The sequence below is a fragment of the Petaurus breviceps genome, unplaced genomic scaffold (genome assembly GCF_028583685.1).
Source record: "Petaurus breviceps papuanus isolate PSGF00001 unplaced genomic scaffold, PetGlider_PUasm1.0 183, whole genome shotgun sequence".
Classification (NCBI taxonomy): domain Eukaryota; kingdom Metazoa; phylum Chordata; class Mammalia; order Diprotodontia; family Petauridae; genus Petaurus; species Petaurus breviceps.
The window spans coordinates 20,011,081-20,023,592 of NW_027185791.1; the positions used below are offsets into that span (position 1 = coordinate 20,011,081).

The following is a 12,512-nucleotide window of genomic DNA, read 5'->3' on the forward strand; positions in this document are numbered from 1 at the left end:
ATCTTCAGAGGCTGTGTAAGACATTGAGCTGAATCCATGTCTTGGTGCTGTGATTATCAGTGATTTCAGTGTAATGAATACATTCAAATGTGTATATCTCACCTCATTCAGGCCTTATAATCCTGCATGATTATGTCCGTGTCTTCCTATATAGTCTCTACTGGGGTCCATTTGACATATTGGAGGTTTTCTTTTGATATTTGTCAAAAGTCAAACAGGCCAGGGCAGGCAGGTGGTACAGTGGATAGAGTACTGGCCCTGGAATCATGAGAATCTGAGTTCAAATCCATCCTCAGATGTTTACTAGCCCTGTGACCCTGCGCAAATCATTTAACCCCAGTTCTCAACCCTTCCCCCCCAAAAAAAAGACCAACAGGGACAAATGGGCTCCCCATTCCCATCCTGGCTGTGCTTCTGACTCTCCTGGTTTGCCACCACCACTCAGCTGCCTTCCTGCCCCGCCATGCCAGCCCCATCTTCCATTGGTGATCTTCCCTTCACGTCCTCCATTTTGGGGATGATTCCAAGTCGAGCACACTTCATTCCCTTCCTGACTGTGCTTCTGACTCTCCAGACTCACTGCCATGGGCATGTATGGTACCTTCTTATCCCGACCCCACTTCCTCCATTGGAATGTAAGCCTTCTCTTTGCATGTATTTGTATCCCCAGCACTTAGCATGTAGCAGGCACTTAACAAAGGCTTGTTTCCTGCCTTCATGTCCATCAGCTATTCTTCACTCTCGATAAATGATCAGACAGCCTCCTTTTCTAGTTGTGCGTAAACGTGATCTCTTGTACCTCTTTGTACTTATCACACAGTTCTCCATTCATTGATGATTTACTTCATCCTATTTATGTTTCTCACATATCTTTCCATTGATCTTTAGATGACTTTAATTCTTTGGCGACTTGACTAGTCATTGTTCTACAGAAATTTGGCATCACTGGAACAATTTGTGAGACTTAGTTTAAGGAAAAAGCTTGGGGTAACAGGGTAATCTCAGGCAGGAGACAGTGGGATGTCCCCTTTTTTAAGCAAAGGCTTAACAACTTTGTGGGGTATATTTTAGAGGGGATTCTCCTTTGTTTATAATCTAATATGATAGCTTCTAAGGTTTCTTCCAACTCGGAAATTCTGCAATTCAATAAACAGTTAAGAAGCAATATGATTTAGTGGCATGAGGACTAGATTTGAAGTTAAAAGACCTAGGTTTGTATTCTGTCACTGGCCGTATGACTTTTAACAAGCTAATTTTCCTTTTAGGGCATCTCATCTGTAAATTTATGGAATTGGGCTAGATTATGGCTAAGATATTTTCCAATTTATGTATTCTCCAATTTTGTAGAGCACCTACTGTTTCAAGGCATTTCACTAGATTCTAGATGGTCTCCAAAGATGAACACATGTTCTTCTTGCTTGAAATTGGACCAGATGTGTAGCCAGCAGCAATTTGCCCCCCCCCCCCGAAATTCTGAGTCCTCAGCTGTGTGAGAGAAATAATGCAGCCTCCTCACCAGATGTCTAGGGGCAGAGTGAACAGAACATGCTATAGGAGTGTGAGTTATGCACTTTCTCCACTTGTTAAATTCTCGTTGGCCACTATGATTAAACTCTAGGACAGTGTTACCCAGATGTGGTCTTCCAAGTTTTACTTCAACTCGGACAGTTCTCTTTCCAAACTCTGTGTGCTGCCCTGCGCCTCCAAGAGAGCTAACCGCTACCATGCTGTAAATCATCATCCCCTACTCAATGTCCTGATAGCCTCCTCCTGGGCAAGCCAACAGACTGTTTTTCTCAGTTCTCATCTTTTTTTTCCTCCCACTCTTCTATTTCTAACTATCTTATTGTCTGCTTTACCTTCTTCTATCTCTCCACCAGGACAGAGTAACTCAAGATGTCTGACCTAAGACTTGAAGCCCGTATAGCATTTGGCTGGTTTCTGTCAGTGGATTCAAGTAAATCCCCATGTACCTGCTCATTATTGAATACTTACACTCATTGATAAGTAGTTAACAAAATTATATTAAAACTGAACTCAGTGGGATTTTTAAATATCTTTATGCTTAATTTAGTGTTGATGAGAGTGTCTGGTACTAGTGTGATTAGCATGTAGATCATTAGGGGAGTGGGAAATGAAAAGTAATGTTTTTCTGTGACTGGAGTGTGGACTCCTTTCTATAATTAAATGAATCTGTGATCTTATCAATGTCAGTAATCCCTCCAAAGGTACAGATAGAAATTGGATCATATCTTTTCATTCTGGGTAATCTTTGTCCATGTTCTCCGTTAGGCTCTCCTTAAGGGGTCTTTCAGTGTACTGATAGCATTCCTACAGATTTCTTTACCTAACATGAGGGATGTCCATGTGTTATCCTTTATACTTGCTGTAGAACAGGTTCTCTTCCTTTTCTAATCATGTAGTTTTCTAATGACAGATTTATACCACTTCTGCATTCGAGTTTTTCATGAATAATATGCTGTACCCTACTCATTCTCACCACAGACCTTTCCATTGCCCTTTGGGTGACTAGTAACTTGTCTTTTTCAAAGATAGCAGCATTCATGCTTTGCAAAGGGCAGGCCATTGTGTTAGGGATAAGTTTAGGATCATTAAAACACTGTGAAGTTTTCCAAAGGCAATCCAGCTGGCTACCCTCTTTGTATTGCATTTCTGGGATACATCTTCAGTGCCTGTCCAAGATGAATGTACGCGCAAACCAACTCCACAGGCACCCATTAGAAAACATGTCAAAGTCTGGATAATGGGTATTTTTTTTATCCATTGGATTTTCCCTTTTGCATGATGATGGATCCCTTTTAGAAGACTTTGCAGTGTTCTGGGACTAAATGCAACACACATGATAGAATCTGAAAACTATTTTCATACGTATTTTTAAATATGGGAAAATTGTCACATATCAGTAGCCTTTGGTGTTTTTCCATTGTCTTTTTTTGTAATAATGTCCATGAATTTTTTTAGTTTGATATCCTCACTTCTTTTAGATGATTTGATCACTCACCTTCCTCAAAATTGTGTCACTTCCAGCATTCACCTCTGTTCTGTATTTTGATCTAATTCAAACTGTTTTTCTCATCTTTGTTTTCTTTCTTACCATTTCTCCTTCCTTATACAGTTCATTGGGGTGTCTCAAAATATCTTGGAGTTTACAGGATAGATTTCTTTCTTGAGGATCATATGAGCATTAAACCCAAATCACTGTGGCTCTCATTGATTGGCCAAAGGTAGCTACCAGCCTACTCCTTACTTAGTCTTTGTTTGGGCCCTGTGTAACAACAATGCAATATTCACAATGCCTACAGTGACTAAACCTAAGTCCACAAACCAGAAAGTCAAAGCCATTACAGTCGCCATGGAGTTGGCACACATAGTTAATGCAGTAATCTCCCACATTCTCAAGCCTTCAAAACAAAACAGGCTCCCTCAGGCAAAGATCCTCCTCTCCTCACTCACAGTAACTGCTCAGCTTCCATGCAGCTTGCTCCTAGCAGCTCTGGCAGTTCTCAGCAGAAGTTCTGGCTGGCTCTCAGAAGAAGTTCATGTTGCTACCTCCACTTCTAGTCACCACACTGGCTCCAGCCTGGCCTCTACTAGCCTCTGGCTCCTTCCTGTCCCGTCTTCCTGCTATGTCAGCAAGTTCAAGGGGCATGAAACATCTTCAAATCCCCTTACCATTACACCCTGATGGCTCAGAGTGAGTGTGAACAGCAATTGTTTCTGTTTTGGCCAGATACTTTACGGGTCTTCTTCTCTCACATTGATTTTTTTTTTTTAATTCCCTAGGTAAAAGAGGTCATTCTTTGCCTCATTTCTTATTTAATCTTAATCACTGAATGGGTGTTGCCTCAGTCAAACTGAGACCTAGGAAAGACTTTAACATAAAAAAGGCACTGGAACCAAGTCCATCTCCACTTGTCCTGAACATGTCTTGCCATTGGACCCAAATGGTTCAGGAGGAGAAAGTAAGGCTGGTGACGCTGTTCAGCCCTCCCTCACTTAAATCCAATTCACTTACAAGTCAATGGCATCACCTTCCTGATGTCATCGTCCTCTTTGAGAATGAAGGGCAAACAACAGCATTGGGGTTTATGATATTAAAGTCCACATGTTGTGACTCCATTGCCCATTTGTTTAAAAAATAGTTTATATTTCTGCTGTCATCACTGTACTTTTAAGTTTCATCCTTAAATACCTTAGGATGACTTGGTGTATTGAATCTTCCCCAAAAATTACAATAAACCTGTTTTCTACTCTACCACGTCTGATTCTTTTTCAGGTTATATTACTTAGAATCTTCCACTAACTTCTTCCATAAGATTTTATGTTATACCTAAGCCTTTGTTGTTGGATGCTTGCTATAAACAACACAATTTCTAGTCTTTTTTCCTCCCTTCTTATAGCAATCAGTCTACTTCCCTAGAAAATGGTTATATTCCAGTTTTAATCCATGTCTATGTCTATTCTTTTATCTACTTTCCTTTTTTTTTTTTTTTTTGGCATCAGCAGCTTTTTAAAATAGGCCGAATTATAATTGTCTCAAGTAGTGTGTCTCATACATTCCCTTCTTTATCCTTTCTTCTAATTTGGTATTGATTTTTATTTTCACAAGTCATTGGTCTGTTCCTAGACAGTTTATTTAGAAAAGATTCACATCAGTAAATTAGTGGGTTCTTATCTATTAAAATATAATTAGTTTGATTTTTATAATGTTATTTGATGCTGTCTATCTTATACTTTCTGTCTTCTTGAAAAGCAATTTATTCATTATATAAATTTGAATCTAATTTATAGGCTCAAGTCTGGAATCCTTTTATGAAGGGGATTTGTTCTGTGAAGTTTGGATTCAATCAGAGGGCCACACTTGAGGACCTAGAGGGCCATATGTGGCCTCAAGGCTTCAAGTTCCCCACCCCTACTCTGGACTCTCTTGTTTCTTACTCCTGAGCCATATTTATCTTTGCCCACTTTTGTACTAAAGCCACAGAGTATCGGGGTCTGTGTTTATTTAATTCAAAGGGATCTTATGGAGTTATTCTGAGGATTTTTCTGTCTCTTTATTCTTTGAAATAGATGTTGGTACATGAGCAATGGTTACCTTCATAGTGGTCTTTCTTACACATGCCTGTTATAAACATTGAAATATAATATGACAAGTAGTGTCCTGGTAAATTTTTAACAACCAACTCACCAGGAAGAAATGTATGTACAAAACACTTTTAAGTTCAATATGTATTATTAGTATTTACTCTATCATTTTCTTAAAGTTTAGACAATCAATAAATAATTAATCAAGTCCTTATTTGTAATGTTTCCGCCTGTTTCCAAAGTATAAATGCTCACTTTGAAATTTTAGCAATTGTGTCTTGTAAGCAGATTTGAGCTAGCCTGAGCACACACCCAAATATGACTAAGTGTCCCATGAAATGATATTCCTCGTTTCCTCTGCACTACATAACCAACTCCTTAATGTCCTCTCAAAGGAAGATCTATGAGGATTCTTTTTATAGAGCTTAACTTTCTTTCGTCTTTTCATTTCATTTCATTTTGCTACAGGAATGCAAAGGTGGATATGATTTAATTCCTCCTGTATTATATTCCTTTGTTGGTTAATAAATATGGATCTTACATTCAAGAATACCGATTTTTAAGGTGTGAGTTTGGGGCTTTTTTGTGGTCTTAAGTTCTACATAGTTCCTAGACCTTTTGACCTCTTTTTATTATTTTGCTACCATAACTGTGTAAGTTAAAGGGTACCTCTCAGAAATTAGAATGAACTTGTATCTTTATTTGCCCTGACCAAGAATTCGTCACCAAGAGTCTGACCTTATGCTGAAATTGATAACTTTTAGGAAAATTATACTTAGTATCATGATATGTAGGTGATACTATGGAACAAAACTGGCGGGTTATTCATCATTTTACTCTTTCTCACAATGTTGTTTCTCCTTCATTTTTGAATGATAGTACAATGTTGGGGTAAAGTAGTGGATGACAGGTGATGTCTTCACTTGTGGATGAGTTGGGTTTCAGTGAGGCAGGGTTGTGCAAAGTCATCAGCCTCTCTCTTGCAGAATCTACAAAGTCCAGTGGCCCGAGAAAAGTCAAGTCGACTGGTGATGGCCTGGGAGGCAGTGGCTGATGTTGGTGTCTTTGATGTTCGACTAAGCCCTAAAGCACTCCACAGAACCTGTTTCAGTTGCCTTTATGGCTCCTGGAACAAATTGTTCTCATCCATGATTTTGCCAGGGAAAGTCTTGACATGCTTGGGGGTGTCTACACCCCTTTAACTCATTGAAGGGTTTGAGGCCTATAGATTACCTTCAACCTAGTTTAGTCTTGTCTTCCAAGACAATTTACCAGGGTGTGGCCTGTGCACATGCTACAGCTTCTTAGAACCACAATAGGAAAAAGGGGAGTAACTAAATCCTTCTCAGCCATGGCTTTCTTCTCTGAGAGGGCCTTCCTAGGGGTAGAATCTTTCCTTTTGTCACCTCCTCTATCCTATCTCCACCTCTTCACATTCTGGGCTGGAGTTTTTACAAATGTACCTGTGTTCAAAGAGACCTAGACTGGCTGGAGGTAAATTGGCTCCAATCAATGTGAATCACTCTTTGTTAGGCTAAAGAGTTTAAGACAGAAAGAAATTAAAATCATAGATCTCAGAAACCCCAGTTAAGAAAATTCTTAACATTTGAATAGTGATTTAGATCTTTATCCTGTTTATATTTCTGTGTATTTTCCAGCTATCAACTGGTTTTCACCATTTTCACTTACTCAGCAAGGAATAAATATATATAGACATGCAATAACATCTGTCATGATTGTTCATGGATTTTTATGTAAATGGAGAGCACTTTTGAAGGCACAAATCCAATCAAAAAGTTATGACAAAATTAAATAACCTAGAGTAAAATTTCTGCCAATTTTATTCAGAGATTAAAAAACCAAAAACAGAGGAAAGAGAGAGTTAAAACATGTCACCAATTGTAGCAGCTTTTCAGGAAGAAAAAGTTCAGCTATAATCTTTTGGATGATTCCTCCAACAGACAGAGTGGCAAACGGGAATCTTCAGCTGCATCAAACACCCACAGTCTCCAAACCAAATGTCTTCCTCAGAGCAGCTCCCTTTCAGACTCACTGACTCCGACTGTCTTCTGACTCACTGCTCCAACTTCCTCTACTCTGTTGCAAGTGATTTCAAAGCTCCTTCTGAGAATAGTGACCCCTGGTCAAAGACTGAGATAATTATAATTCCTTCCAGGTCTATGAAGATGACAACTCCCAGGATCCTTAATGAGGGCTCAAGCCCTTACTCCACCTGAGGGGCAACTAATCTGAGCTCAGGTTACATATATTTAATATTAATCAGTTATTAATCAAAACAACTTGCCAAATCTTATTGGTGTTACATTATTAGAGGAACAGAAAATAAATAGTAATATATTTTCCAATTTTCTGTGACAGTGATAGAAATTTTACTTATACCAATTAGGCCTGTGCCTAATTCTACTTGTACTAGGTCATCAAGCAAAAGAATGTGGATAAAAATCCAAGACAACAGAATCATTGCTTTTAATCTATTATCAAGATGACCAAAGTATGAATTTGATTTTCTAGTGTCTTTCTTTTGAATGATTTCAAACAAATTATAGGAATTGTAGGCTGTGTTTACTAATCATAGACTTCTCAAATGGCCCTAGAGTCAAGGGACATTCTTGCTGCCCATTATGAGTTCCAAGTTTCTTTCATAAAAGCTGTCAACAACATGAAAGGAAGAATTGGGAAGGATAAAGAGGTTAAAAAGAGGTTGTGAGAGAAGGGAATAATCACCAGTGCCATTTTGTGTTATACATCCTATTAGGAACAAAACAAACATATCTACTGTCTATCTGGCTATACACAGGGCCATATGCAGATGCAAAAAGTCATGGAAATTTCTCTATTAGTGATTGAAAGTAGAGCCCATGAAAGAAACAAGAAAATACCAACGGAGCAATTCCACTGACAAATACAAATCCAGAGGGAATGCCTAAGTAATACAATAGAACTCCTTAGTCTGAACTAAAGACTGGGTCTAATCTTTAAAAAAAAAATTACCTTGGGGCAGCTAGGTGGCACAGTGAATAGAGAGCACCAGCCCTGGAGTCAGGAGGACCTGAGTTCAAATCCGGCCTCCAGGCACTTAACACAAAAAAACTAGCCATGTGACCTTGGGCAAGTCACTTAATCCCAAATGCCCTACAAAAGGCAAAAAAATAAAAAATTACCCTGCTTTAGCACAAAGATTCATAAAATCTATTTGGTTACCAGGTTGCTCAAATGGTGTTGCAGTTCTAAGTAACCCATGCTTTGTTGTCCTGGCAAAGTCAGCTTTTAATACAGACAGGTGTGTAATATGCTCCTTACTCCAGTATCCTATTCTATGGAATGGTTTGGTAGCTTATAGCTTATGGGTATTTCTTCTGCTTAGTCATAGCTCCAAAATATAAGAAATAAAAGCAGCTGGAAGGGTGACCTTTTAGGAAACTCTGTGATAACATTTTTTTAAATTTGAAGGCTTATTGCAGGACTTTATGTACTTTCTATGAATGTACATATGATTCTGGTACTGTATATTCTGTATTCATGGAAAGAAAGACCCAATTGTAATGGGAAAATGCAAGGGGACAGAATTAAGGTTAACTCTGGTTTCCTGCCTCTCATGCAATTACATTTTTCCCTTTGCCATTGCTAATGTAATTTTTGCCCAGCATAATTGAGCATAAATTATGGGGCAAATGTGGGATAAACTGATATGGAATACAGGACTGTAATGAAGTAAAATTAGTATGAAGTTATAATTACTGTATTTGGCTTTTTCAAAAGCTTACTAGCTGCCATTAAACTAATCAAATATTTTTAGAGCAGATACATTGATGTGTTAGCATTGAGATTATGAATAATGAATTTCTAAAAACTACTCTTGTATAGAACAATTGTAAAGATAAGCATTTTGAGGAGGAGAAAAAACTAAATGAAAATAATTGTTCTCATTCTGAATACTAGTTTTGTTTCTATGGTTTTTTCCCCCTCAAGATATTCACTGCAGGTGCAAGGAAATGACATCAGATGTGGGGCATTAATCAGTTTGGGATCCCCCCTTCCATTTTCATTGTATGACCTTCATGTTGCTAATATTAGCAACATGATTTGTTTAAAAATGTTGTTAAAATTCTGTTTATTTTATTTGAATTAGCAAAAAGACAAGTGGAATTTTAAACAACGAACAGGGGTTTCAATAAAAGGAAACCCTTAATTATTCCTCCTAATAAGAATTCACTTAGTGTGCTTTTAGTGCAATTTCTACAACAAATAGAATGTAAATCATAAAATAAAAATGAAATTATACATTTCACCCATGTATTAGAACTACTTTAGTCTGTCAATAGAAAAAGAACATTTAAACAATGAAGACTGCAGATTTTCATTTTTTAAAAAAATTTATCTGTTTTCTAATCTAAACATCAATTCTGAGTTTTCCAAACCTCCTAGAGTTTTTTTCCTATAGTCTAGCCCATAAAAGGCTAAATCTAACCCATAAAATAATATGCCTGTTGACAGTCTTTTAAATACCTGATTCTCTCCTGCTATGTGAAGCTTTATAGAGAGCTTGATCAGAGAGTTTCATACTTGTCTATAGAGAATATGCCAAAGAGGAGCCTGGGAAGGCCTTCCTGAATGTCTTATGTGCCTTTAATAAAATATTAATCTCTAGATGTTGAAACATGCAGCCCATGGACCACCTGCAGCTCATATCACTTCTGAATGTGACCTGAAGTCAGATTAAAATGTAATTGGGAAATATTTAACAAAATGAATAAAAAATAGATTATAATAGATTTTAAAACAAAGTCAAAATGTGACCCACAGGGATCTTTATGTACAGTTCAGTGGCCCCCATTTCTATTTGAGTTTGACACCATTGCTGTAGACCCTTCACAAAGCCTGCCTTCGATGCTTCACCATGATGGGGAGATGACACTGAATGGATAAATGAAATTAGAAGAGAGTGACAGATAAATGAAAGGATGACTCAAGACTCTTCTTGAGCCAAAGAAAGAAGTTGGCAAGTGGGTTTTATAACATACTTAAAGATAATAAGAAATATTATCTCATAGGATATTTGGTCATCACACATTACAGTATTAATAAAAGCATTTTTAAAAAGCCCATTATCAAAATAATGGCAGTTTATGCACCAATGTTAGTTGCTGAGGATCAAGTGGTAGAGAAATTTTAGGAAAAACTATATATAAATAAATAACTTGTTCCAAATCATATCAACTACATTATGATAACTAGTGATTTTTAAAACAAAGGCGTTCTCTAATAATGAGAATTAGAAGAAATATATGAGAATACATGGTTCAGGAAAAAAGAATAAGAAAAGCCAAAGACTATAGATTATACCAGGAGTAACATATCTCTATGTCATGAACACTTTCATTCAAAAACAGAATTGATAGACACTAGACATGGCAAATACTAAATCATACCTTAAAGAACAGAATTAACCCTTAATCATATGCCTTTCTGATCATCTAAGATCATAATTAGAAGAAAAAAAGAAGTATAATAAAGAGGAAACAATATGGCATAAAATTGAAATGGCTTGACACTAAATTATTTAAACAGATAATTGACAATCAAAAATAGAAAATGGACAAAAGTAATGATATCAACAACAAAGATAATAATTTAACCTGAAAGTTTAAGTGATGTTAATTCACTGCCACAACAAAAGGCCAAAAAAACCCAGAGAGTGGCTTAGTCAGCTAACAACTCACTTGCCAAAAAGCAGAGAAATAATTGTCAAAGGTCACATTGAGTTAGATTATTTTAAACTAATTTATAACATTTTACAAAGAAAGATGATGAACAGTTGTGAATAATATTTCAAAAAGCAGAGAGAAATAGTGGAGTGTAAAACCACTCTAAAGAAGGTTTGGTAAGATATCTAAGTAATCCCAGAGCTTTCAAAGTCAAAAATGGAAGGACTACAAACAGAAGAAAAATAGAAAATATTTATTAAAACCATTTAAATTTGGGTGGCTAGGTGGTACAGTGAATAGAGTACCAGCCCTGGAGTCAGGAAGACCTGAGTTCAAATCTGGCCTCAGACACTTAACACTTACTAGCTATGTGACCTTGGGCAAGTCACTTAACCTCAATTGCCCTGACCTCCCCCTCCAAAAAAAACCCATTTAAATAAAACCATTTAAAACCAATTAAAAAATTTTTTTTCATCAATGACAATGGAACCAACACACTTGGATCCTAATATTATAGTTTAAGATATATTCATATAGGAGGTAAGATTTAACACTAAAGAGCAAAAAGGAAAACAGATAGATTGGACGAAGAACTCATTGAGAAGATTCATGCTGGACATGATACAATTGTAAGCACAATAAGGGATCATTCATTGAGAGTATCTGAAAAAGAAAAAGGTACAAAAGATGTGGAAAAATTCTTAGGACTTATTAATAGTTTTAAAAAGTGATTAAGAGAACACCAATTACTAACAACTTATGCCCTCCCATCTGTATAAAACCTTGTAAAAGATATATATATATATATATGTATACATGAAAATGTAACATTAATCATGGCAGCACACCTGGGGACTGCTGCTGTGAATAATTTCAAGCGTCTTATCACATAGTATAATGAATTGTCTATTCATTCAGCAATAAACTAAAGCATAACATTCACAACAATATAATATAACAACTTATTACTAAGGTGGCCACATGGTCTGAAACAAAACAAATCATTTAGTATATCTTATAACATTTCTCAGAATCCCCACACAGCATATATTATTGCATTCAGTAACATATTCCAAAATACTTATTTACACAGTTTGGGGATCCCAGGTTAGAGTTTTCCCTAGCACAACACATCCTTAAGGAGTAGTGGAAAATATAAATATCATCTACCCTTAGGTCACAGTAAGTCACAATCTCCTCAATCAATACCCAGTGTCCAAGTAGAGTCCTGTCTCATCTTGACTCAAGACTGACTTACTAACCCCATGGCTGACCTCTGTGGGCTGACCACTTCCAACTCTCACCTGAATTCACACATAGGTAGCTCTCTACTCCTGTTCCACATCTCAGCTCATGGGGACTTCTCCTTTCTAAGCTCTTGCCTGGCAGCAGGCTCCAGGGGTTCCTGCCTGCATCTTCTCTTTCTAGTAAAACAAAGCTTAACAGGACTAAAACAATATTTATATACATTACCAGCACCATCATCTCAATTCACTCATAAAGACTGACACAGGGCTCTGAATGAGAAATTAGCACAGATCAACAGACAGAGCACGGACATCACAAACATTCTTTCTGTTAGGCCTCCTCACAAGGGAGTTCCCCTAGCCCACTCACTCTCACTTCTCTCTCTCAGCTCTGGTCCTCTCTCTACTCTGTCTTCTCCTTTCAAAGAAGTTA

General features: G+C 37.2%; 1 protein-coding gene and 1 long non-coding RNA gene across 14 annotated transcripts in view; one reads left to right on the plus strand and one right to left on the minus strand.

The window, feature by feature from the left end:
- Positions 1-12,512, plus strand: part of AOPEP (aminopeptidase O (putative)) — a 567,977-nt gene that overhangs the window by 329,517 nt on the left and 225,948 nt on the right. The window contains exon 10 of one of the 13 annotated variants that reach the window (XM_069087994.1): positions 7,068-7,482. The exons of the other annotated variants lie outside the window; for them this stretch is intronic. Coding sequence (XP_068944095.1) covers positions 7,068-7,343 — 276 coding nt within the window. The 3' untranslated portion in view covers positions 7,344-7,482. Of the gene's footprint in view, positions 1-7,067; positions 7,483-12,512 lie in introns of those variants that run through there. 13 annotated transcript variants of the gene reach the window in all.
- LOC138161153 (uncharacterized) overlaps positions 11,363-12,512 on the minus strand; it is an 86,578-nt gene continuing 85,428 nt past the window's right edge. The window contains exon 4 of the long non-coding RNA XR_011168291.1: positions 11,363-11,495. This is a non-coding gene — a long non-coding RNA (uncharacterized lncRNA). The remainder of the gene's footprint in view (positions 11,496-12,512) is intronic.